General features: G+C 39.0%; 2 protein-coding genes across 9 annotated transcripts in view; both read left to right on the forward strand.

Moving 5' to 3' along the window:
- The window catches only part of LOC311289202 (uncharacterized protein), a 31,728-nt gene extending 19,951 nt beyond the window's left edge, over positions 1-11,777 (forward strand). For 3 of the 8 annotated variants that reach the window (XM_084407009.1, XM_084407010.1, XM_084407011.1), the window contains one exon: positions 3,231-4,705. Coding sequence is in view for 5 of the 8 variants with exons in the window: in XM_084407011.1 (XP_084263137.1) it covers positions 3,231-3,270 (40 nt within the window). In the remaining 3 variants the exon portion in view is untranslated. Of the gene's footprint in view, positions 1-3,230; positions 4,712-10,117 lie in introns of those variants that run through there. The other 5 variants (XM_084407006.1, XM_084407005.1, XM_084407008.1 and 2 more) reach the window with 3 other exon arrangements.
- A 1,062-nt stretch (positions 11,778-12,839) lies between these two features.
- LOC311289210 (uncharacterized protein) lies at positions 12,840-21,806 on the forward strand. Its single transcript, XM_084407028.1, has 4 exons — positions 12,840-12,899; positions 13,383-13,786; positions 19,146-20,704; positions 20,790-21,806. Exons 2-4 carry the CDS (start codon positions 13,444-13,446, stop codon positions 20,931-20,933), a joined length of 2,046 nt encoding a protein of 681 aa, XP_084263154.1. The 5' UTR covers positions 12,840-12,899; positions 13,383-13,443; the 3' UTR covers positions 20,934-21,806.
- Positions 21,807-23,903: the final 2,097 nt, after the last annotated feature.

Genomic DNA, 23,903 nt, shown 5'->3' on the forward strand with positions numbered 1-23,903 from the left:
TTTCCTGAAAAAAATCGTGATAATATCGGCCACCCCTAAAACAGGGCACAACAGAAGAACAGCGTTACAATGCCACGTAAAATAAAAAAAAAGTACGACAAAAGTACATGAGCACAACTGAGACCTTACAGTGTGAAATGACTTACAGCGATTATCGTGATCGTACAGCAGGGCACGACATTAAGCCTTTTCATGTGCTTGCCCTTCGGACAAATAAATCTGTCATTCACTTGTCTGAGTAAAAAAAGTTAGACCGTCTGAGTGAGTGAGTCATTGATTGATTCATTCAAACGGCTGATTCATTCAAAAATGAGACAAATGTTCATGAATGGGTCAGTGACTCAACTGATTCATTCAAAATGCTGAATCATTCAGTAATGAAAACACAAGTGTTCCTGTGAGATGGGTTATATAGTTCTGCTGTGATTTTTGTTTGGAACCATTTTCGCTGCTGAAACAGAACAAAAACAGATAATATTGCATCTAAAATGTAAGTGACTTAATTTTAACTGTTTGTAACTACTTGCTGGTTATTAAACAGTCCACGCATCCAAAGTACTGATGTCCATTTTTTTTTTTTTTTTGATCTGAGACCGTGAAAACTTCATTTTACACACAATACCACTAAAGACACAAGACCAAACATGATATACAAAATATTAACACTTTTACCGTGTCTGCCTGGTAACCAGCAGTAGAATGGCCAGGAGCACTAACATGTGTATCTGAATTCACGTCTCACCATTCAATGATACTGACACGTCCAGGTGAAATAAATCAGCCAACAAAATTATGAAATTGGCACACCCACAGAAATACACATTTAGGGTGTGTAAATTATTTGGTGTTTGGCTGGTTAAGGATGAGTGCTACCAGAATGGTGTGTCGATTAGAACACAGGAATGAGTCCAAAAGTTACTTCTTTCACTGATTTATTGCCATTTGCTTTCTTTCTCCATTGTCCCATTTCATTACTGTAGCTTTACAATTGCTGCATATTGCTGGTGTCTACAATCAAACAAAGCTAACATTACTGATACAAATCGTAATAATTATACGTTCACATGACCATAAAGAAAATCTTTAAACAAATCAACAATTACCAAATTAATATCAATACAAAAGGTTCAAATAAACTTACAAAGTCATAGACGCAGCAAACACATGGAGCAAGCAGTCAGCACAAAGAGAGACACACTAGTGAGGTTGATTGGGAGGCCTAATTATCCTCAGGTAAAGAAAGTTCCAGGATGTGGGCGTGTCTCCCAGATAGAGTGACAGGAGGGTGAATAATTGGGATTTTCAACAGGGTGTATTCAAACCAGGAAAGTCCGATAGTTCACTTGCTTTGGTTCAGACCAAATAAAATTTTGATTTTTGGTACGGTTCGCTTTCACACTGCTCTTTTTGCAAGTGAACCACAATTTGTAAATAAAACCACACATGTGCTAAGGTCGTCCATTCATTGGACAGGAATTCTCAAGCAGGAAGTGCAAAAACAGACTCAGCATGAAGATATTTCGTAATGCAATATTTGTTCTTTTACTGATTTGGCGTTGTTCTCTGCAAACGCAATATGAAAAAACTAATGAGCATCATATGATACAATGTCATCTATACCTATCATTCTTAAACTATCGTTACATTATGATCACGCTCCTATTCATGCAAATGCTTTTAAACCATTTAAGCGTGGTAAGACAAAAGAGAACGCTCTGTCTGTGAATGTCCTGATGCACACACGACGCGCAGAAAGACACCTAACAGTATCAGGTGCACAGACAGTGCGCCGGAATTGAATTATCTTTCGCGCTTGAACGAACAATAAGTTAACACACACCATTATGCCAAAATGTCCGTTTTGTTAAGTAGCAGTCAAAAAAGTCTTAAATGAACGTAAAGACTTGTTAAATGTTAATCAGGCAGCTTGTCTCTTCGGAGCTCCAGGTCAAACCACGACTCATTTTTGCAAATGTAGTAAACACAACACTTTCACATAATGCAACTCCGACTACGGGAGCCTGTTAACTCAAAGGGGCTGTGCTTTCTGCAATTGAAAAACGAACCATACCAGAGTTCGTTTGGAACCGTGCCAAGACCACCTCTTCAGCTGGTTCTCGGTTCGGTTGTTTGGTCCGATTGCTGTATTCACACCTGCCCAAAAGATCCGCACCAAGGGGGGAAACAAACTTTAGTTCGATTCAGTCGAACCAAACAAGTCAGGTGTGAATACACCCTTAAATTATAAAGTCAAAAAATAAATATTAATCCCTGAAATCACCAATATGTCATAATTACAGCTGACCTACCAGCATCAGCTACACTGTTTATTAAACTGTTGTAGGAAATTAATGTCACATTTTCAATCGTGATGGTATTCAGGAAAAAGTATTGAGGTTGCTTAACATATGTTAAAAATAAAAATATTGATTTTTGTTGTTAACTGAGTGTAGATTTCTCCTCGAGAGGCAACGTGAGCCTCAACAGCGCAACTATGTTACTGCCAGTAATACATTTATTATCCATCAATCGCAACTTAAATCAGAGTTCAGAATCATTCTCTTGGTTTAGTGATTGCCTAGTTTTTTTGTTGTTGTTATTGACGTTATAATCTACTTCTAAGCTACTTGAAATTCAAAATTTCTCTTTTACTTGTCCCTTCAAAAAATCGGCTTGTCCCGGGCAAGTGGACAAGCGTTAATGTCGAGCCCTGATACAATCTGACAAGCAACAATCGTAAAGGACTATTATAAATCGCACAGTGTGCACCCGGCTTTAGTGACAATAAAACCGACTGAGAGTAAATCCTTACAGGTGCGCCCACACCATTCTCTTAAAATGCACGTAAATGCAACTCCATTCTCATTTCCGCTATCCCACCAAGTCATCAACCACATGTGCATTATAACGTATTAAAATAGGACTGTTAAACAGATTGTAAACTAAGGAAGATGGACGGTAGTGGTGAGTGCTCAGGCTCTGGCATTCTCAGTGCTGTCAATATATAAGTCTGCCACCCCGTCAAAAATAAAAGTCCCACAGAACAACCAGAGAGGCAGGACTTTTGTGAAGGCATACATCACTTCTGAGTTCATATTGGTGGTCCAAGAAAAGTTTGGCACCCCTGGTGTATAGGATCTAACATATGTTATTAGTTTTAATGTTTTATGACTCTAAATGTTTGTGCTTTGTGGCTTTAAATGGGGATTAACTTGTCTTTTTTCCCTCAGACCTGATGCCATTGAAAGAGGAGAGTCAAGATCTGAATGAAATGGAAGAGAAAGATCAGTACAAGACACATCATGATTTCATAACTGAAGAAAAGTCTTTGAGTTGCTCACAGACTGAAACAACTTCCTCACAAAAAAGGGCTCGGAAGACAGGGAATATAGGTAATTTCACCTGCCACCTGTGTGGACTAAGTTTCAGAAAGCAGGGAAACCTTGAAGTCCACATGAGAGTTCACACTGGAAGGAAGCTTTACCCCTGCCAAGAGTGTGGAGTAATTTTCAGTCAACAAGGAACCCTTAACGTCCATATGAGAATTCACACTGGAGAGAAGCCTTTCACCTGCTCTCAGTGTGGAAACAGTTTCAGGCAAAAAGGAAACCTTAAAAACCACATGAGAATTCACACTGGAGAGAGCCCTTACACCTGCAAACACTGTGGAATGAGTTTCAGGCAAAAAGGAAACCTAATTTACCACTTGAGAGTTCACACTGGAGAGAAGCCTTACACCTGCCAACAGTGTGGAACGAGTTTCACTCAGAAAGGAAACCTTACAAAACACATGAGAGTTCACAACAGAAACGATCCTTAACATGCCAACGGTGTGGATGCCAAATCAATATGAAAACCTGAAAGGGGTCATGAACTGGATTATTTTATTATTTTATAATGTTTCCTGGGGAAAAAAATTCGTAATTTAGAAATAAAAGGCATTTTTCCTACCCTGATTTTAGCCTCCGATTTGAACACTTACTTTGAAGGGGCGTGTCTGCTGTGAGACTTAAGTCTAAACGCCCACTGCTGTGATCGGCTGCCTGTGATGAGCACTGAGCAGATGACAGACTGTTGATTGCGTGAATAAAGAGATTCATCATTGCAACGCAATTTCTGTACTCTCATGAATGCTTTCACCAAATAACAAAGCAAACACGCTGTAAATACAGTAAGAGCTTCGTTGTGCAGTGTAACAGCGTCATTGATTTCATTACGAGTTTTGGCAAGTGTCCAGATAAACTCGCGCTGTGTGATTGACCGCTTGGGTGATTGGAAAGGGAGCGTTCTTTGATTGGTTTCTGTATATAATTGAATCACTGTTTAAATAAGATTATTTTCATCCTACCAAGAGAACAATGTGAAGTTGATCTTTTAGTCACTGGCTTGATTTGCTGATGCATATTTAACCACTGTGCACCTGATGTGAGCTTCAGTGGAGGGTAAAACCAGTTCACATTATCACTAGATCCTACACAGAACACAAGGCTGTGCTGAAGAGTGAAAGGACTTAACATAACCCACTGCAATCCCCTGACTGTAAGTAATTAATAAATGTTTATTTACTTTTATAAACTTTAAAACATTGCTTTAACACTTGCATGTTTGTGCTTTTGAACACAGGCCTTTGTTTGTTCTACCCTACTGTTGAGGTTACAGACAGCTGTCTTCTCTGAAAGCCATTAATATTAAATAAACTGCAATAGACATGACTCCCTTTTTGTTACATTTATTGAAACTGGCTGAACATTACATATATATATATATATATATAACAAAAATATAACGCGCCAAAAAAAGCAAATATATATAAATAATAAAAATACATAAATAAATGTGAAAAAAGTAATACTTAAAATTAAAATAGCAATGTCAAAGAGTTATTCACCGGATACATTAAAGCAACTCTTATATTGTGTCTCCCCATCATCATCCTATAGCCTCAATAAATGTCAGATATCTGCCCTACTTTATCCTATAGACCTCATTTTTATCAAGTAATCTGTATGCCATTCCTTCATAAGTGCAAACTTTGCCCAATTCTGTAACCCATTCTTGAAAAGATGGCGGTTCAAGCGGTTTTAATTGTAATGGTTTTGTTTTGAATCGCTAGTTAACCGCTAGCTAGCAGCTATATTTGCGTCTATGGCTATTTGCCGGTTGCTAATGTTTTGCTTAGCTATGGTGTCGCCAGCGCCGTCGTTAAATACAATGATACATACGTACCGTGACTTGATCCGTAAGCAGTCGTATGCGTCTGAGAAACAATCTTCTTCTACGATGTCTGACTGATGGATGGCACACAAGCGTGCAAAGATAAAGAGAGACTAGGCAATCGATATCACAACCTGAGACGACAGCATCTTCGTTTGTTTATGTCAACGTTTATTGCCTCTGTTGACGTAGGAGCCAGCTAGCGGAAAGGGAAAATGACGCAAACTGTAATCGAGTGGTGTCTCATTTCTTAGTGGAACGTTCTTACCCCTACCCCCCTTCACTCGGTATCGAGGGGCAAGGGGAAGACGCAGACAAAGTTGTAGGGGAAGGGAAAGGGGAAGGGGTAAGACAGAGAAATGAGATTGGCCCTAAATAACCTGCTCGGGTTCCAATAAAAATGATTCAATATTTTAAACTGTATAAGTCGTACTCCCAAATTCCTTGACATTACTTTACAATTTTTTCATATTTTTGGTCCAATCCTCATCACTTATTGAGACATTCAAATCCTTGCTCCAGACTATTTTACTAACAGAATGGAAACTATAACCTACTTTCTCCATTATCCATCTATAATATACTGATGCCTCATGTCCTCTACCCCATGCTTCTAGAATTATAGATAAAATATTATCTTCTGGTGGACCTTGACTACTAGAACCAAAAGTCCCACATAACAAGTGTCTCAGCTGTAAGTATCTCCAAAACTGCGTTTTATTAAGTCCAAATGTTTGAGTTAACTGGTTAAACGATTTCAAAATGTTATTCTCATAAACATCACCTAACTTCAAAATACCCTTTGCTAACCAATCCTTCCACAGAAAGTTTGATTTTTCCAATGCATAATTTGGGATTCATCCAGATACTTGAAGCTGTATTCAAAAAGGGGTTAAACTTAAATATTTTTGCTGTTTTCTTCCAAACTATCTGGAGATGTGATATTATGGGATGAGACTTTACTGTTTGAGGTAATTTAGTGGATAAGCATTGTAGTGGCGGCAGCGGTAGCAGAATGGCTTGTTCAATATTAAACCAAGCGGGGGGCCCTCTCAGGTGGAAGGGACCAGTGAGCCAGATGTCTTAAAGGTCCCATTGCATGGATTATTTTCTTATTTTAGAATGTTTCCTGGGGTGCCCTTATAATGTTAGTATGTTTTTTAGATCAAAATTTGTTATAATTTAGAAATAAAAGGCATTTTTCCTAGCCTGATTTTAGCCTCTGATTTGAACGCTCTGTTTGAAGGGGCGTGTCTGTGTGAGACTTCAGTGTAAACGCCCACTGCTGTGATTGGCTGTGAGACTTCAGTGTAAACGCCCACTGCTGTGAGACTTCAGTGTAAGCCTGTTGATCGCGTGAATGAAGATCTTATCATTGCAACGCAGTTTCTGCACTCTCACTAATGATTTCACCAATGCAAACATGATGTACGTACAGTAAGAGCTTCGTTGTGCAGTGTAACAGCGTCATTGATTTCATAACGAGTTTTGGCAAGTGTCCAGATAAACTCGCGCTGTGTGATTGACAGCTTGGGCGATTGGAAAGGGATTGTTCTTTGATCGCTATCTGTATATTAATCACAGTTTAAGTAAGATTATTTTCATCCTACTAAGAGAAGTGACGTGAAGTTGATCGTTTAGTCACTGGCTTGATTTACTGATGCATAAACAGTATTGAACGACTTTGAGAGAAAGATTATCTGTCTGAACTTGAACAATTACACATCAGACATTCACATAACCCACTGGTTCTTCAGAGGCTCTGATGAAGGGACTAATAAAATACCTTTGTGTTCATTTGTACATCCAAACACTGAGCAACTGCCATGCTTCGCTCGTTTGCAAGCCATGATGTCTCTCGAAGAAAAATGATTCGGACGATGATTCGTCTGCGCAGTTCCGCCTGGCCTTGAACATAGGCTAGCATATGCAAATTTTTGGAGGCGTACATATTAATGATCCCGACTGTTGCGTCACAGTCGGTGTTATGTGAAGATTCGCCTATTTTTCAGGGGTGTTTTTCAAAAACAAGATTTAAATAAGAAGGAGAAAACAATGGTGTTTGAGACTCACTGTATGTCATGTCCATGTACTGAACTCTTGTTATTTAACTATGCCAAGATAAATTCAATTTCAAATTCTAGGGCACCTTTAAACTGAAGGCGTAATAATAAAATATAAATTTAGCAAGACCCAACCCCCCCTCTATCAACCGGCTGTTGCAATTTGCTCATATTAAACCGGGGTCGCTTCCCATTCCAAATAGATGACTTGGTTATCTTATCAAACTGTTTGAAATAATGCAGTAGAATTTCTACTGGGATTGATTGAAGTAAATAGTTAATTTTTGGAAGACCGTTAATTTTGAACACATTCTAAACTCTTTTACTTTTGAAAGAAAAAGTTTTATTTAAATGGCAAATAAGCTGAACTTAAGGTCGAATCTTAGGGCCCTTTCACACTTACTTTGTATGGTTCGGATTTTCTGTCTTTTCAGTTTGATCCAAATAAAAATTACAGGTGTGAAACCTCCCCCGGACCAAACGGACGAAATTTGGTCTCAGTTCGGATCAAACTGAACAAAGGTTTGGTTCGTTTCTAGTGTGAAAGCATTTTCTGTATGGTTCAGACTTTAAGAGCATTTACAGGAAGTTCCGGTGGTTCCCGCAGGATTGCTTGCAGTCTTCTCCTCCTTTCCTGCCGGCGACAATAAAATGTTCAAACAATGAGGACGTTCATTTGGCGAATTTGAACTTGCCTCGAGTATAGAAAGTATAAAGTATAAAAAAAAATGTTGCACAAATAAAAAGTGCAGGATCTGCTCTTCAATCTGTTAAAATTTCATATGGCTACCTAATAAATTTCTTATATAAATTTACATTTTTAGTTGCAGTTTGTATAGAAAAGCAGAGTGAAACCAAGGCAGAATGCAGTATCTGCCCGTACTGCAGTCTGCCTTGGTTTCACTATGATACTGCAGTTTGCCTTTGTGTCAGCATGAACATTGTTGCAACTAGCTAAGTGGCATGAGTCAGGTTTTATAGCATACAGTATGTATGCTATAAAACCTCTCTCAGAGAAGAAAGTAACTGTCAAAATGGCTTCACTTTTACGTGGAAAAATGCTGGTGAAACTTGCCTTAAACAACAAGGCACCAAAAATTGGTAAGTTTTAAACCTCTTAACCCTTTTTTTGTCAATTTTGTCTGTTTAGCTCTTTCTAACTTTTATTAGCTTTTAATGAGCTAGCTCATTAGCTTTTTTACAGCATTGGGATAGGGGAATACCTAGAGAAATTACCTTAAAGGTCAAAATGAATGTGTAATACTGACAGCTAGTGTTTAATAGTTACTGCAGTACAAATTCTAAATACTGGAGAGAGTCGTCTCCCCCGCCACCTCCTCCCCAGACTCACGGGGAGGAGTTCACGGCAACCAACGTAAGTTCACCAGAAGTTCACGGAGGTTGCCAGGCTGAGACCGCAGCATCCATAACAATGTTGCTAGACGCTAGTCTCACATAGCCAGACATTACTTCACAGCACAGTGGAGCTGCTAACGTTCTGATGCTGGCTATATTGACAGTCATAAAAGCCCAACTGTTACCCAACTGACAGACACACTTTTTCGGCTTAGAATTACAGTAAGAATCGCCAAAAACCCTACAACCTCGCCGTCCTCTCCACACGCCAAACAGGCACTCTTCCCCGGCTTAGAATTACAATAGGAACCGCTAAAAATACCACTACCTCGCCGACTGAACACACTTCATTGGCTTAGAATTACGGCAACAATCGCTAAACACACTGCAAACTCACAGTCTTCTCTTCCCGATGTACAGCCCCCCTCTCATGGCTTAAAATAACTCACCATTGTCGGCTCCGGCCGCTGAACTACACTTTGTAAACAGCCATGGGCTGCTTGCCTGGTAACGTTAGCAGTTATCAGGGTTAGCATGGCGGCGTTAGCCAGGACCAGTCAGGATCACTTTACTAGCTGTGTCTCAATTGTTTTTGCGAGTAACCAACTCGGGTACTCTAGCTATATAATTCAATGTGAGTACACAAATGTTGAAATGACAAAAAATGCCCGTCCCTAGTAGCCGTGATAAATTAGCCTGAAGCTAATGCTTACCTGTTCAGGAGGAAATAAGCCAACAATGCGTCGTTTTGGGCTCTAAGCTGTCTCCATCTTTCAAATACATCTCCAATATTTACCAGGGGTTTGTCACGTCTCTGGTCACGCAACTATTAGAAACATGCCATTTTTTAGGGCAGGTAGAATCTATCTCCGTTGATCCCGTTCGTTTGTTTGCTGATTTCAAGGCTGTACTGATGTTACAGCTGTAGCACGCTGGGTTTACGGTTTTACAGGTATATCTGGCAACCTGGTCTGGCTGTCAAACTGGGCAGTTGATGACAACACACAGGCCAAAGCATAAACATAAATTCCGTCACAGAATGTACATTTCAAAAAGAAAAAATACTGACTAGATGATTAGCATTGTTGTCAGAAAAGATAGTATTTCAACTTAACATGTTTCCTTAATATCTGATGAGGCATTAGTGTCATTTTTGGATTTATTACAGTACATATATTACATATTGGACCTTTATGTATGTTTTTATGGTTTGATTTTTATGTGATTGGACATATTCAAACATTACAGTCATAGTTTTGTGAGTTTAGAGTAAAAAAAAATCGAATATGCCATGCATACTGTGTGTGTGTGTGTGTGTGTGTGTGTGTGTGTGTGTGTTTATTTGTGGGGGGCATCCTGCACACACTGTTAGTTTCACAATAATAGTAAATTCATCAAAATTGCTTCAGTCAATAATCATCATTCTTGCTGTAATATCATATGGTACCATCAAAAATAACAATTACACTGTGATTCTCTTCCAGATAATGTCAAGAAACCAGCTGTGACAGCTTTGTCTTTATTTGATGAAATGATGGGCCAGTCAAAAGTCGAAAATGAACCCACCTACATTCCATCTCAGGATAACACGGGTGATGAAGTGATTGTATCCCCTGAGCCACCCAAGAAAAAGTCCAGAGTCAGCATTTCACCGCCAAAGGCAAGTGAGCGACCATCAAATAACTCAAAGATTCCCCCTCTTGGTGTCCCATGTGACATAAACAGATGCACAAAGCAATGTACTTTCAACATCTCACATGATAGGCGCAAGGAAATACTTGATGCCTACTGGTCCAGAAACTTCCATGAACGAAAATCATGGATTTTCAGCAGCATCTCCAAAGCAGCAACAAAAAAGGACTCAAGGACCAGCCGCCGGAAAATGACATACTCTTACCACTTCAAAGACGAGAATGGACAATCCCATGAAGTTTGCAAGCTGTTTTTCATAGCAACCCTCGGATACCATCCCAAAAATGATCGATTCATCACAACGGTTGTGCAGTCAGAGTCGCTTGACTCAGTTATGTCATCAAGGGACAGAAGAGGGATGCATGTCCCCTCAAACAAACTGAACTACGGCCCAATAAAGGATCACATAGAATCATATGGGCCCTCCATTAGCCACTACAGACGCCAACATGCTCCGAAACGAAGATACCTAGCAAGTGACATAACAGTCAAGTTCATGCATGAGGACTTCATAGAGAAAAATCCTGGCCTAAAATGTTCATATGAGGCTTACCGCAAAGTGGTTCGAGAATTGAACATTAGTTTTACAAAGCTAGGTGAAGAAGAGTCCAAATAATACTCAATTGTGTGGTGCCGTTACGATTACATTTTTTATATTTACGACTCTTGATCGGGCTGCTTCTGACGTGACACTCGCAAGAGCCAATGAGAGCGAGCAAACTTCACCAATCAGATGTTGCTTTCTTCTATAGCGGAAACTTGCTAGCCACAAACATGCCACGAAAGTGGAGTATTGAGAAAGAATATCATCCATATTCCTTTTTCTCCTTTGTTTTTCTTCCCGTAAAACAGAACTTGTGCCAGGAGAACCAGCTGACAATGTCAATCATCCTCCATTTGTTTTTCTTCTCAAGTCACATTTGATCTTGCAAGTCTCAATGAGATCTTGTCTCACTGTTCAATTGACAGGTGTGTGGTCTCGCGGTGCAGACCGTGTAGCTTGATGAGGCCATGAATGAGCGTGGTATCATGGGAGTTGTTGTCTTCACCTCACAGCTAATGGAAAGCAATCCGTCAGGACTCAGACAGAAATCATATTCATAGATGAGCTAATATATAAAAGTTTTATTAACTTTATATAAAATATATACAACTAATAAAAGAGATGTCAGTTTCATGTATTGGTGAAATAGATATGTAAATACATGTTGTCCAATGATGTGCTGAAAATATTAGCAAATAACTAAAGACCATGAGACTTAGTCTAAAGGGTAAAACTGTTTGGGTGAAGAAATCATTTGTACCAGATATTAATTCATTTGAAAAATATGATTAAATAGTGACCAATGTGATAAAATGTATATATGTTTCAGTATTGAAATGCATATACATGACATTGTCTCTTTCTCATATTAAAAATGTGGACATATAAAGTTCATTTGAGTCTAAAAATACCTGAAATGATGATTGTCCTAGAATCAGCAGATTTATTTTCATGATATCTTCATAATCTTTCAACAGTTAGTGACATTGTTTGGGTCACTTTTCCCATTTTAAAGCCATAAAATAATAAATAATGATAAAGTAGCCATAAGAAAAAAATAAGAAAAAGCTTTTGTTTGAGGGTTGAAGCTAAACTGCTCGGCCTCACTACACTCTCAAACAACATTTATTTGCATATATCCAGACCGCAGTCTGTTTTTCCATCCCCAAATTTAAGGCCTATTAAAATGTTAATTTAAGTTTTGTTAACCAAATTGTTAAGGACCCACAGGAACCCTGTTACTTGCTTGTGAAGTAATGGTATTTCCCCATTCATTTTATTTATTTAACGTATGTTTTCTATATTTTATATATATAAACTTGTTTGTGAAGATTGTGTGCTGTGTCTTGATTTAGGGTAATTTAACATATGTGCTATGGTGATATACTATTTTGGATAATTATAGTCTGTTACTAATGCAATTGGACAGTTTTTACTGTAATTTTACAAAACAAAAATTAACAGTGTCACCCACACTGTTCATTTTTGTTTTGTAAAATAAATACATACATAAGGGTGAGTAAATGATGAGAGGATTTTCATCTGTGGGTAAACTATCCATTTAATGCTGATCAATGGCAGACTGAAGAACCAGCAAGAACTGATAACTATGGGACTGTGGATGAACCGGAGAGACACTGGAGTGGAGTAAATCTCAGGGAAAGGTTGGTGGCTAAACTGTATGGGTGGGACAATGAACTACTTTGCCTGTAGATGTGAGTGCAAATGGAAAAAGAAGTAATAATAAGTATTTCATTAAGACAAAAGAATAAAGTGACTGCATTGTGTAATTGCTTTAATTTTATTTAACTGTATTATTAACTTACCATAGTGTTATTAAATGTATTTGACCAATACATTCAGCTCTGAGTTGTGTCATCTTTTATATATATTTTTTTCTACATAATTTTCTATGCACTTTTGTCATTATAACCTGCAGCGTGTGAACAGGACTTTTAATTTGGTCTCCGAGTGTGACGTCATAAGGCGGCGCCGCGCTCCCGCATCTGTTGTGATTCGGCTGAAGAAAGGTTTGTGTTTTATGGTGTTTAACGCGATAGAAACCGTTTAATCGTCTTCAAGCGACGCCTACTGATTTAGGCATTATTCAGTTTAACAATGCATTGCTTTATCTAACATTTACTAACGTCGTGTGAGTAAAGTAACAATGAAAACTCGTGAGTAACAAAAGGTGCGTTTCAATTCGGTCTCTGGCGAGCAGTGAATCAAATACTTTTTCAAAATGATTCGAAGTGCTATATTTCTTTTTCTACAAATCATTAAATACTTAAACTGCCTAATATATTAAATGTCTCTAAAATTTGCATTCTTTTATTAATTTGTAGTGCTAATTTGGAGGTTTTTTTTGTCTAATCAGGTGATTTAAGTACATTAAATCTGACTGGCTCCTTTACTAGTTTGCTGAACTACTGAACTAGAGCTGATTGAGATGCACAAAGAGATTTAGTTTGGAATTTATTTTTCTTTCTGTTAATTATTCTCATTTTAAACAGGACAAACACACAGTGAAGCGACTATACTGTATACGTCACACTGTATAAATATACAATACAGATGGTATTTATTAAAGAGGAGAGTGAAGACATGAAGATTGAAGAAACATTAAGTGTGAAACAAGAAGATACTGAGGAACAAACAAAGATGGCATTTATTAAAGAGGAGAGTGAAGACGTGAAGATTGAAGAAACATTCAGTGTGAAACAAGAAACTGAGGAACAAACAAAGATTGAGTTTATTAAAGAGGAGAGTGAAGACATGAAGATTGAAGAAACATTCAGTGTGAAACATGAAGAAACTGAGGAACAAACAAAGATGGCGTTTATTAAAGAGGAGAGTGAAGAGATGAATATTGAAGAAACATTCAGAGTGAAAGAAAAAGAAACTGAGGAACAAACAGGTTAGTTTCATTCTCAAAGCTGAACTAATCTGATCCCTGTTAGGGGTGTGCACTAGGGCTGTCACTTTTTATTCGATATTCAAATATGCATTCGAACATGACGTGAAATATCCGTAATCGACCTGTAAATAAACTATCCGTTTTTTAAAGTGCCACGTGTAGCGCATTTTTTACAGTCTATGTACTGTTTTTACCGTTTGTTTTTTATTTTATTGTTTGCTCTAAACGTATTGTAGCGCAGGCCCATGACCAAATCATAGCTTAATCAAGCGAATAATAGCCAATAGCCACCCTGTATTATGAAAGATAGCCTAGCGCACAGAACGGCCAGCCTGAGCGGACAATTATGACCCCAACTCATCTAAAAAGTAGTGTCTGGAAATATTTTGGGTTCTACACCGTAGATTGTAAAGTAACCGTTAAAGATAAGGTAGTTTGCCGAATTTGCAAAAAACGGCTCGTCGATATTAGAATATATTCGAATACATTGCTTGATATTTGATATCCGTTCGAATTAGATTTTTCTCAAAAGTGACAGCCCTAGTGTGCACGAATATTCAAATTTTACTACGCTGCTTTGCTGGCCGTTAAAGATGTAAATCCATGTTAAATCCCAAGCACTAACTCGCAGTTAATTAAATGCACTGGGTGGAGCGTGTTAACAAGTTGTGTGCGTTTGATCACATAATGTTGTCGTCTACCTCGCAAAGTTTGGAATGACTTGAAAGTTATCTTACAAAAAGGAATTACTTGAGTTTAAATTAATTAATTAATCTGAGTTATAATATCATCACCACAATGAGAAATCACATGAAATCCAAACAGCAGTCAAATGAGGAAAGGCAGGTCTCCATCACTTCATTCATGACTGCAGGTAAGCACAGCTAGACCCCCCGTGATCCAAGATGATAACTTATCAAATAGCAAAATGATTTTGAGACTTAATATACTTAATTTGAGTTTCATTGAGGGAGACAGGTTTAAGAACACTTTTTTGCCGCCTTCTCAGTTTTGACAGAGTCCATCAAGCAGTGGCCTATCCAGGCTTCAGTGGCCCCTTTGAGTGAAAACCCAATTTTAACAGCTGTAGATGGCTTTCCATATTCGTTCTTGTTTACATCATAGTTTGACACGTGTCTGGCTGCTTCAATTGCCAGTTTAAAATTTGCTGGATCACAAATGTCTTTAAGAGTTTTGGCACGCTTATCAATCTCCTTGGCAGCCAACATAAACCGTCCTAGTTCTCTCAGCTTTTGTGCAATGTATCTGTGCTGAGATTCTTCACGGCCCTTTTTTAGCAAGAGGAGGTGACTGCTCTGATGGGAGAACCGCTGACATTAATTTCCTCATTTACATCACGCTGCCTTGTGTTCTTCCCTAAGCATTATAGGCTCTCACAGGTCATAGGCTCTTGCTGTGGCGTGGATCGGCACTCGCTTGGTTGTAAATGCAAACAAAATAAACGTAGGCTACATGTTCACCCCCCACTCCTCCACAACCCCTCGCCCCGGCTGCGGAGTCTGGTTGGAGGAAATAAGCTCTTGTACGTACATACACCGCCATTGGCCATGAGTGTTTCTCCACCCCACGCACTTCCCACTTAAATGCGCTTTGAAACACAAGATCGGCCCCATAGTGTCTTGGTCTGGAGATATTGCAGGCGTGTGCATATTTGCCCAGAGGATCTCAAAAGAGTCCTGACTTTGAGGCAGTTCATCCATAATTTAAAGGACAAGTTCAGTATTTTACACTTAAAGCCCTGTTTACAGATCGTTTGTGATGAAATAGAACGGTTAAGATGAAAATTTGGACACATGCTGCTGTCCCGAGAATTTTAGGTTTCTTTCGCTTTCCCCCCCAATCCTTCCTTTTAACGCATTTAACTTTCGTTTACAAAGACGTGAAACTCACCGAGTGGTCAGGGGTGTTCACTGATATGCTCACACAAAAATCGCTGCAAAAGATGCTTTCCAACAGGTTTTATCGTAGTTTTTGTCCAACTCCATTGACTTGTATTGGATGTCCATCAACTTGTATTGGATGTGCTGTGAGGTACGGTATTACTCCGCCACCAACTGGGCTGGAGTGTCTATTATTCAAGCTCTCAGCGGAAGAATGTACGGGTACGGGAATGTATGTATCATCCTACAATTGCAAATCACACCCAGTGCGAAGTGGGAGAAAAGCTCTGGGGAGCCTCTTACAAAGTTACAAAGTTACACTTACAAAGAAAAGTGATCACAAACTTTGGGCTTGTTTGATTGGAGTTTCCTTAGTTTGCCATGAGATGAGAAGTGGACCCAAACGAGGCCTGAGAGGGCATCAGCTAGCCTACCTCTAAAGAACATCCAAACAACTGGAATCTCCTGTTAGTCAGAGTATCTGTGGTTTCCATAATTAAGGTTTATTTTTATGTTCAGTTGGCACATTTTTCACATCATTTTTATCAGTAGCATCAGTTTTCTGCCTTTTCAGATGCATTTTCAGTCCCTCTGACTGTTATATTAGTTTTATTACTATATATATTTTATTAGTTTTTTTTATATAGCATATTACTATATATATATATATATATATATATATATATATATATATATATATATACTGGCTACACCACTGTATGAGAGATGTGCAGTGTTTGTCAGGGCAATTGTCGCAAGCTCTCCCCTCATTTTGGTGCTGCTTGGTGTGGAGCATTTTGTCCTGGTGGTGTTCTAGGGCACATGGGTCACCCCTTGGCCTGGTTTGTCTGTTGCCCCTCTGCTCCAATAGTCACAGCTCAGACCATAGATCTAAGTAATAGAGATCAGTGGGTCCCATTCAGCCCCATTCATAGTAATGATCCTGTGTGGCCTGTGAAGTTAACATGACTGCTCTGTCTCCTCCTACGAAGCCTGTTCCTTAAAAGGGCAAAAAGGCAGGAAGCCTACGAGCCTCCAGTGCTCCGGAGCCTGTCAATCATAGATTTAGGCTTCTACTTTTTATTGCTGATTGTGACGTCCCCTTGGTTGTCAGTGTGGGCGGGCCTGCAATCAGGGGCACCTGGGCCGGTGTCTCTGACAGTTTAAAAGGCTGTGCCACTAACTATCTGCCTCTCTCCCCTCTTCCAGGGACACCAGTGCCTGCTGCACGGTGACCCATTCAGCTAACCTATATTTTGTACATATTTAATTATTATCTAAGTTTTGTAAGCAATAAAAGACGTCTAACTTTTATGCTGGTGTGGTCTCCCCCTCTTTGTTGTGGTCCGTTTGAGCCATGGGCTGTAACACTGATGTAGAAAAACCAGCGCGGTTAAAAATATGACCAGCCCAGCCTTGTCATATGGGTCATAGCAATTTTTAGATAAAGAAACTCTTTGGAGCCAGGCTTTAAGCAAAACAAACGAGGCCCAAAGCTACATAGGAATCCTGTTTTCCAACTGTCTTTTGGAGTCGCCCCGGGCCACCAGGGGATAGTATTACAGCAATGACAGCTCCCGGCCATGAGGCCCATTGGCTCACACCTACTTGTTTTAGCTCTCTTTGAACAGCAATATGGTCCTAATATTCATAGCAAGAAAATACTGTGGTTTTGCGCTAATGGGCGTGTGTGCATAAGGTTGTGTTGATTGGTCATGCTTGACTGATAAATTGTGCTTCCAGAGAGTCTGTTGCTTTAATAGTTTATGCTTCTTTACTACTTACTTACAATTTGTACTGTGCCATTAATTATCGTAGTTCCTGCAAGTTCCATTCAACTGCATTAAAATCTCAGTCCGTCAATTACCACCGCTCGTGGAGTCTTATTCAAATGAATAAAAACCTCTGCCTGTCAAATAGGCACCTTCTCTGTCAGATAGTGCCGGAGTTCCTATTGTAATCCTATCCAACCTAGCAACTGGTCTATACTTTTGAATTATCGGTACCTACTTAACGTGAGTCAGGGGTTACAATGCATTTTTACTCATGACTGTCCACTTTTAGTCTTCAGAAGAAAAAAAAAAACCTCAATAGCAATGGCTGTTTGTGCTGTTGAACTGCGAAGCTAACTCTGTTTAAAGAAACTCTGTATAGTAAACATATGTAAATGAAATATCTCACTTAGCTTACCACTTGGAAATTCATATTTTAATCATAATCTTTTTAACTTTAAAGTAACCAGTAACAATGCAAGGCTTTTATATAACCATGGAAGGCAAGAAAAATTTATAAAAAGCATTTAAAAAAAACGTAATACAGATGTTATGTTTAAAATGGCATCTGGCAACAGTACTATGATTTATACTTAGTGTATAACCTAGCTATGACCATGCATTTGTGCCACTCAACTTTACCATACCATATGAAATGCATGATCTCACCATTCCAGATTATATTTACTTTACATTATTAGCCTCGGCATGCAACAGGTAGAGTCATCATGCATACTAACATTTGACATTTCTGTATATATGACCTTGCTTTGTACATTTCAGAAAATATATTGAACCCAGAAATCTGTTAGGTTTTCAGAAATAATTTTAAATGGTTTAATCCTTAAAAATACCACAAGGTTAGGCATATAAGTCCAAAAGATTGTAGATAACTTGGGTGCAGTACCGATTTTGGGCCATAGTTGGAGTAAGAGTGCAAAAGTGTGTGAAATTCCGAGTTAAATTCTCAACATTGACCCAAACTGAGGACTTTCTGTGAGAAGCTTCTAGAAGGCATTTAGAGGTGATTTAACAGGGGACAAAGTGAGGACCAGCCAAAATGTCCACACTTTCCAAAAATGTCCTCACTCTGTTGGTTAAAAAGTCACGCTGGTCCTCACAATGTCGTAAGGCCATCGTTTGGACATTCATCATATTGCATTGGTTTTCATTTCTTGTCCTCAAACAGAGGACTAACCTGTTTATTTTTAAGTTACACATTCTACATTGATTAAATAGAAAATCCAATTAGTTTTTAATGGTAGTATTATTTTATACAGAAATAATATTATAAAATAATTTATAATTAAGATGAGAATAAAGTTAGTGTTAATTAAAATTTTAAGGAAAACAAATATATTGATCTAAAATATAGCAAATTATTTTTAAATTAATTCAGGTACAATTACCAATTTGCATTTTTGTTTTGCTTTTCCCTCCATTGTACCGAACTCGTACCGAACCGTGATGTCTAAACCGAGGTATGAACCGAACCGTGACTTCTGTGTACCGTTCCACCCCAAATAAGATTCTAAATGTACTGGTCCGATTTTATGACGAGGATGCAGGCAGTGTGAAAACACAGCACCTTGCCAAGGGACTATTTATCAAAATGTTCTCCCAGGGGAGCACACCCCTGGATCCCGCTTGACAATTATGTTGATCAGGGCATATATCTTGTCTTAGGGGCCCACATACCTCCCAGGGAAAAAAGTTCAGGCTCAGGATTTTTTTCTACTATCACCCCTGTTCCTTGTCAAGAGCTGCCTGCAGCTGACAACCCAAAGACTCCCCGGATTGGGAAGCCTTGTGGCCCACAGTGCAGAACAAAATGCATAAGGAAAATAACAGAGGGCCAGAGGATGGAAATATTTGGTGCATATGGAAAGCTGACATACCCTGAAAAGAAGCACTTCATATTTCGTATGATCTCACAGCAGCAGACACAGCGATACACCACAGGTGGTCCAACTCAACGAAAGCGGTCATACCAGTATCATCTTAATGATCACCTGGGCCAGCGACAGGAGGTGTGTAAGACTATGTTTTTGTCCACCTTAGGATACCACCCAAAAAATGACCGCTTGATAGTGACTGTTTTTGGTAGTGCCACCTCCTCGACTCTAGCACCACCTCAAGACCGAAGGGGAAGACATACCCCCAGCAACAAGGTGGACATGACTCCAATATTTGAACACATTGAATCGTTTCATCCCTCAATAAGCCACTATAGGCGGGAGCATGCTCCAAACAGGAGGTATCTGCCCAGTGACATCAACATCCGGTCAATGTTTAATGATTACAGGCAGAGGTTTCAAATATGCTCTTACGAGACTTACAGGAAGGCTGTGAAGGAACTGAATATCAGCTTCACTAAACTGGGAGAGGAGGAGTGTGAGCACTGCTTGCAGCATGAGATCCACCTGAATACAGAGCATCAGCCTGATGGGAATTCTCAATGCCATTCCTGTCTACAGTGGGAGGAACATAAGAGGAGAGCAGAGATAGGGAGGCAACACTACAGATTGGATGCAGAAAGAGAAGAGGTGGATGACCAGGTAATCCGTAGTCTTGACCTCCAAAAGGTCATTATGCTGCCCCGTATGCCAGGAGTGAAGTCTGCAGTCTTCACTCGAAGAATCACTGCCTTTCATGAGACTTTTGCCTGTGTTGGCAAGAAGTCACCCTTTAAAAAGAACACTGTGTCTGTGATATGGCATGAAGGCATTGCGGGGAGAACAGCAGCAGAGGTGGCATCTGCATATGTCATTGCCCTCCATCAGGAGCGGGATGTGCGACATGTGACATACTGGGTGGACAACTGCTCAAAAAACAAAAACTGGGTCCTGCTCACCACGTTGGTTAAGCTGGTGAATAACACAACTAACAAAATCCAAGACATCACACTGAAATACTTTGAAACAGGGCACACCTTCATGAGCGCTGACAGCTTCCACCATGGGCTGGAGAAAGCCATGAGGAAACCACCTGGAGGTGTCGTCCTGGACTTTCAGGACTTCAAAGATGTGATTGCCTCTTCCAACTCAGGCAAAGTAAATGTGATGGAGCTTCAGTGCAATAACATCCTTGCATGGAGCAATGGTTGCTCAGTGACCAAAGTCAAGAATGTGCCAAATCTGCCCAGAATGACAGTCATTCAGATGAGGAGGGGCTCCAGGTGCATGTTCTACAAACTGTCGCACGATGAAGAGGAGTTCACACGATGCGACTTCCTCATGAAGAAGGTAAGAGTGTAAGACTTGTATTTCACATACTATAGACCTATAAACATTGTAACACTTGCAATTATATACACATTTTGGTTGATAGGTAACCTTGGAGTACCCTGGACAGTTGAGGCCTGGAGACAAGGGGGTAGAGAGGGAGAAGAAGATGGACATCATCTCAAAGCTCTGCCCAATGATGCCCCCCAACCGCCGTCATTTTTGGGAGAATCTGGCTGAGGAGAATTGAGGAGGAAAAGAAATATGCACTTACACACACAAGTGCACACCCCTATTCTCACAAAAACATTTTCACATGTGCACACACCATCCTTCATCATCCGCCTTTTCTGCTCTGATATGATGCAGTTAATATCAGGATGTCTCATGAACCACAAATTCCTCATAGACCTTGCAGATCATAACCACATACACGTGATAATACCTGTTGTCAGTTAATCTCTGATCTGCAAACTGGATGGAGGCTGTAGTAACGCCTACAGCCACATTAATGCTCCATAAACGGCACATGTAAGCAACTCTGCATTTGCTTGTAGAGCAAGATGTTCTTACACCGACATATGAGACCACAACCAATTACACTTACTCGGCAAGAAAGATTCCTTCTCCATAATAACTCTACACTTTAGTGTACAGTAACCAGTTTATTATCTAAAACGTATAATCCTACTTTCAGGAAGGTTATACTGTGTTTTGATTAAGCTTTTTTTTTTGAAAAGAACAAAACACACACACAACATCTCCTTGTTATTCTGTTTGAGTTATGTTGTTAAATGTATATGAATTTTTAAGTGCTGTTTTAAGTAACCTTGGTATTTAATGAATTCATTTTCAATTAAAATAAAAATCCACAAACCAAAATACCAGCATTTTGATTGTGTGTAAAATTATCAGGATGTTTTGGGGAAAATAATGAGAATGACAATTGAATCATTTAAAACTGATGTGACAGGGACATTACGACAAAATACTATTCTTGAATACACTGGATGAAGGTTACTACCAAGCATTTTAAACACTCAACCTATAAACATCCATAAACAAAACATAAAACTAATTAAAACAAATGAAAAGGTATAAGGAATAAAAAAAGAAAGTTGGATTAACACATTTCAATTGTAGATACTGCACTCTGCTTTTGTAATAGTGTTTTAGTTGCTTGAGGTTAGACAAAGGCAGAGTGCAGTATCTACATTTTTAGGGTCAAAGGTCATATCAATGGTCTTTTTTTTTTTTAATGTATAACATTTTCCTTCCTGTTAAGGTATTACATAAAAGTATCAACACTATTGTACCTACAACATGTTTGGCTGGCCTGTATGAAAACTTTGAAGCAATTTTTCTCAGTTTCAGTGTTGGCGTAGTTACTGTACTTTGCCTTTGTAGGGCAGTATGGTGGTTGGCAAAAACAAAGGTTCCCAGTGCATCATCGTTATGCAGCGTTGAGTGAATCTATTGAAGAGAACGCAAGTAATCTTAGTTATCATTGCTAACTTTTCATGCTGTTTTCAAAATTAACTTTTAAAGAAAAGCTTGATTTATTTATCAAAGGAAGACCTACACTAGAGCTTAATTTAGAGCAGAAAGCCAAATCTTTTGAAAGCATTTTAACCCCAGCAATTACAAGCGATACCCCTGGGTGACAGCATCAATCAAGGAGCTAAAGCTTTACTGCTGAAATTTTCTGTTTGTGTAAGTTATTTAAAATCTAATAGGTCATGTGCCATTTGGTTTTATTCTGGCCAGCACTGTTTTATACACTTTAAGCTTTATTTGAGAAAACAGTCATTTTGCAGGATTACTTATCAATCTATAAAATTATTAACTCAACGGCCTCAATTATTTGTAATGAGAATTTTCATTTTATTGCATTTTGTTTTATTTTGGTGAGAAGTCTTAAACATTCTACTGATTGCTTGTTGCATATCTTATTAAAGGTAAATTATATGGTACTAAAGAAGGGGACACATTCAGCTAGGCTGATATTGTTGCGGCAGATTTAAAGTCACTGAAGAATTAACTTCATTAAACAATTCAACAAAGTAAGATGCTAACTGTTCATCTGACTTACAATGGCCAGCCTACAGGTCTTATACCTTTTTCTTATCGCTAGGTACCCAATGAGCATCCGTACAGTTATCTTTTTCTTTTTGCTCCTCCTCAAGATATCGCCACCGTTAGAAACATCTTCCCCAAGGCCTTCTTTCTATTGGTGGAGAATCTCAGACCATAGGCAAGGCAAGGCAAGTTTATTTATATAGCACATTTCATACACAGTGGCAATTCAAAGTGCTTTACATAGAAGAAATTAAAATAAAAAGAAATAAGAATAATTAAAACACAGAACACATTAAAATACAGTACAGTACAAACAGTCGGACGAACAGTGGCACAGTGCTCATTCAGTAAATGCATAGCTAAACAGATGTGTTTTGAGTCTATTTAAAAGTGACTACAGTAGGAGCACATCTGATCTCCTCTGGAAGCTGGTTCCAGCTGCGGCTGGCATAATAGCTAAAAGCAGATTCGCCATGCTTAGAGTGAACCCTTGGTATTTCAAGCTGATATGATCCTAATGATCTGAGTGATCTGTTGGGTTTATATTCAGTGAGCATATCTGCAATATATTGAGGTCCTAGGCCATTGAATGATTTATATACCAGTAATAATATTTTAAAATCAATCCTAAATTTAACTGGGACCCAGTGTAAAGACCTGAGGACTGGTGTGATATGTTCATATTTTCTGGTTCTGCTCAGAATCCTGGCGGCAGCGTTCTGTATGAGCTGCAACTGTCTTATGGTCTTTTTGGGAAGGCCAGTGAGGAGCCCATTACAATAATCCACCCTGCTGGTGATGAAAGCATGAACAAGTTTCTCTAAGTCTTGTCTGGAAACAAAGCATCTAATTCTTGCAATATTTTTCAGATGATAGTATGCTGATTTAGTTATTTGTTTGACATGACTACTGAAACTAAGGTCTGACTCTAGTGTCACACCAAGATTCCTGACTTGATTTTTAGTTGTTTGACCCCTAGAGTGAAAGTATGTGTTCACCTTGAGAACTTCATCTTTGTTTCCAAATGCAGTGACTTCAGTTTTGTCTTTGTTTAACTGAAGAAAGTTTTGACACATCCAACTGTTGACTTCTTCAATGTATTGGCACAGGGAGTCAATGGGGCTGTAGTCGTTAGGCGATA

This window comes from Rutilus rutilus (genome assembly GCF_951802725.1).
Source record: "Rutilus rutilus genome assembly, chromosome: 4".
NCBI classification, from domain to species: domain Eukaryota; kingdom Metazoa; phylum Chordata; class Actinopteri; order Cypriniformes; family Leuciscidae; genus Rutilus; species Rutilus rutilus.

Coding starts and splice junctions, on each gene's coding strand:
- LOC311289210 (XM_084407028.1), top strand. CDS start 13,444: ATGGTATTTATTAAAGAGGAGAGTGAAGACATGAAGATTGAAGAAACA. Junction 13,787..19,145: donor AGAAACTGAGGAACAAACAG/GTTAGTTTCATT, acceptor ATCTTGTCTTAG/GGGCCCACATACCTCCCAGG. Junction 20,705..20,789: donor GCGACTTCCTCATGAAGAAG/GTAAGAGTGTAA, acceptor TTTGGTTGATAG/GTAACCTTGGAGTACCCTGG.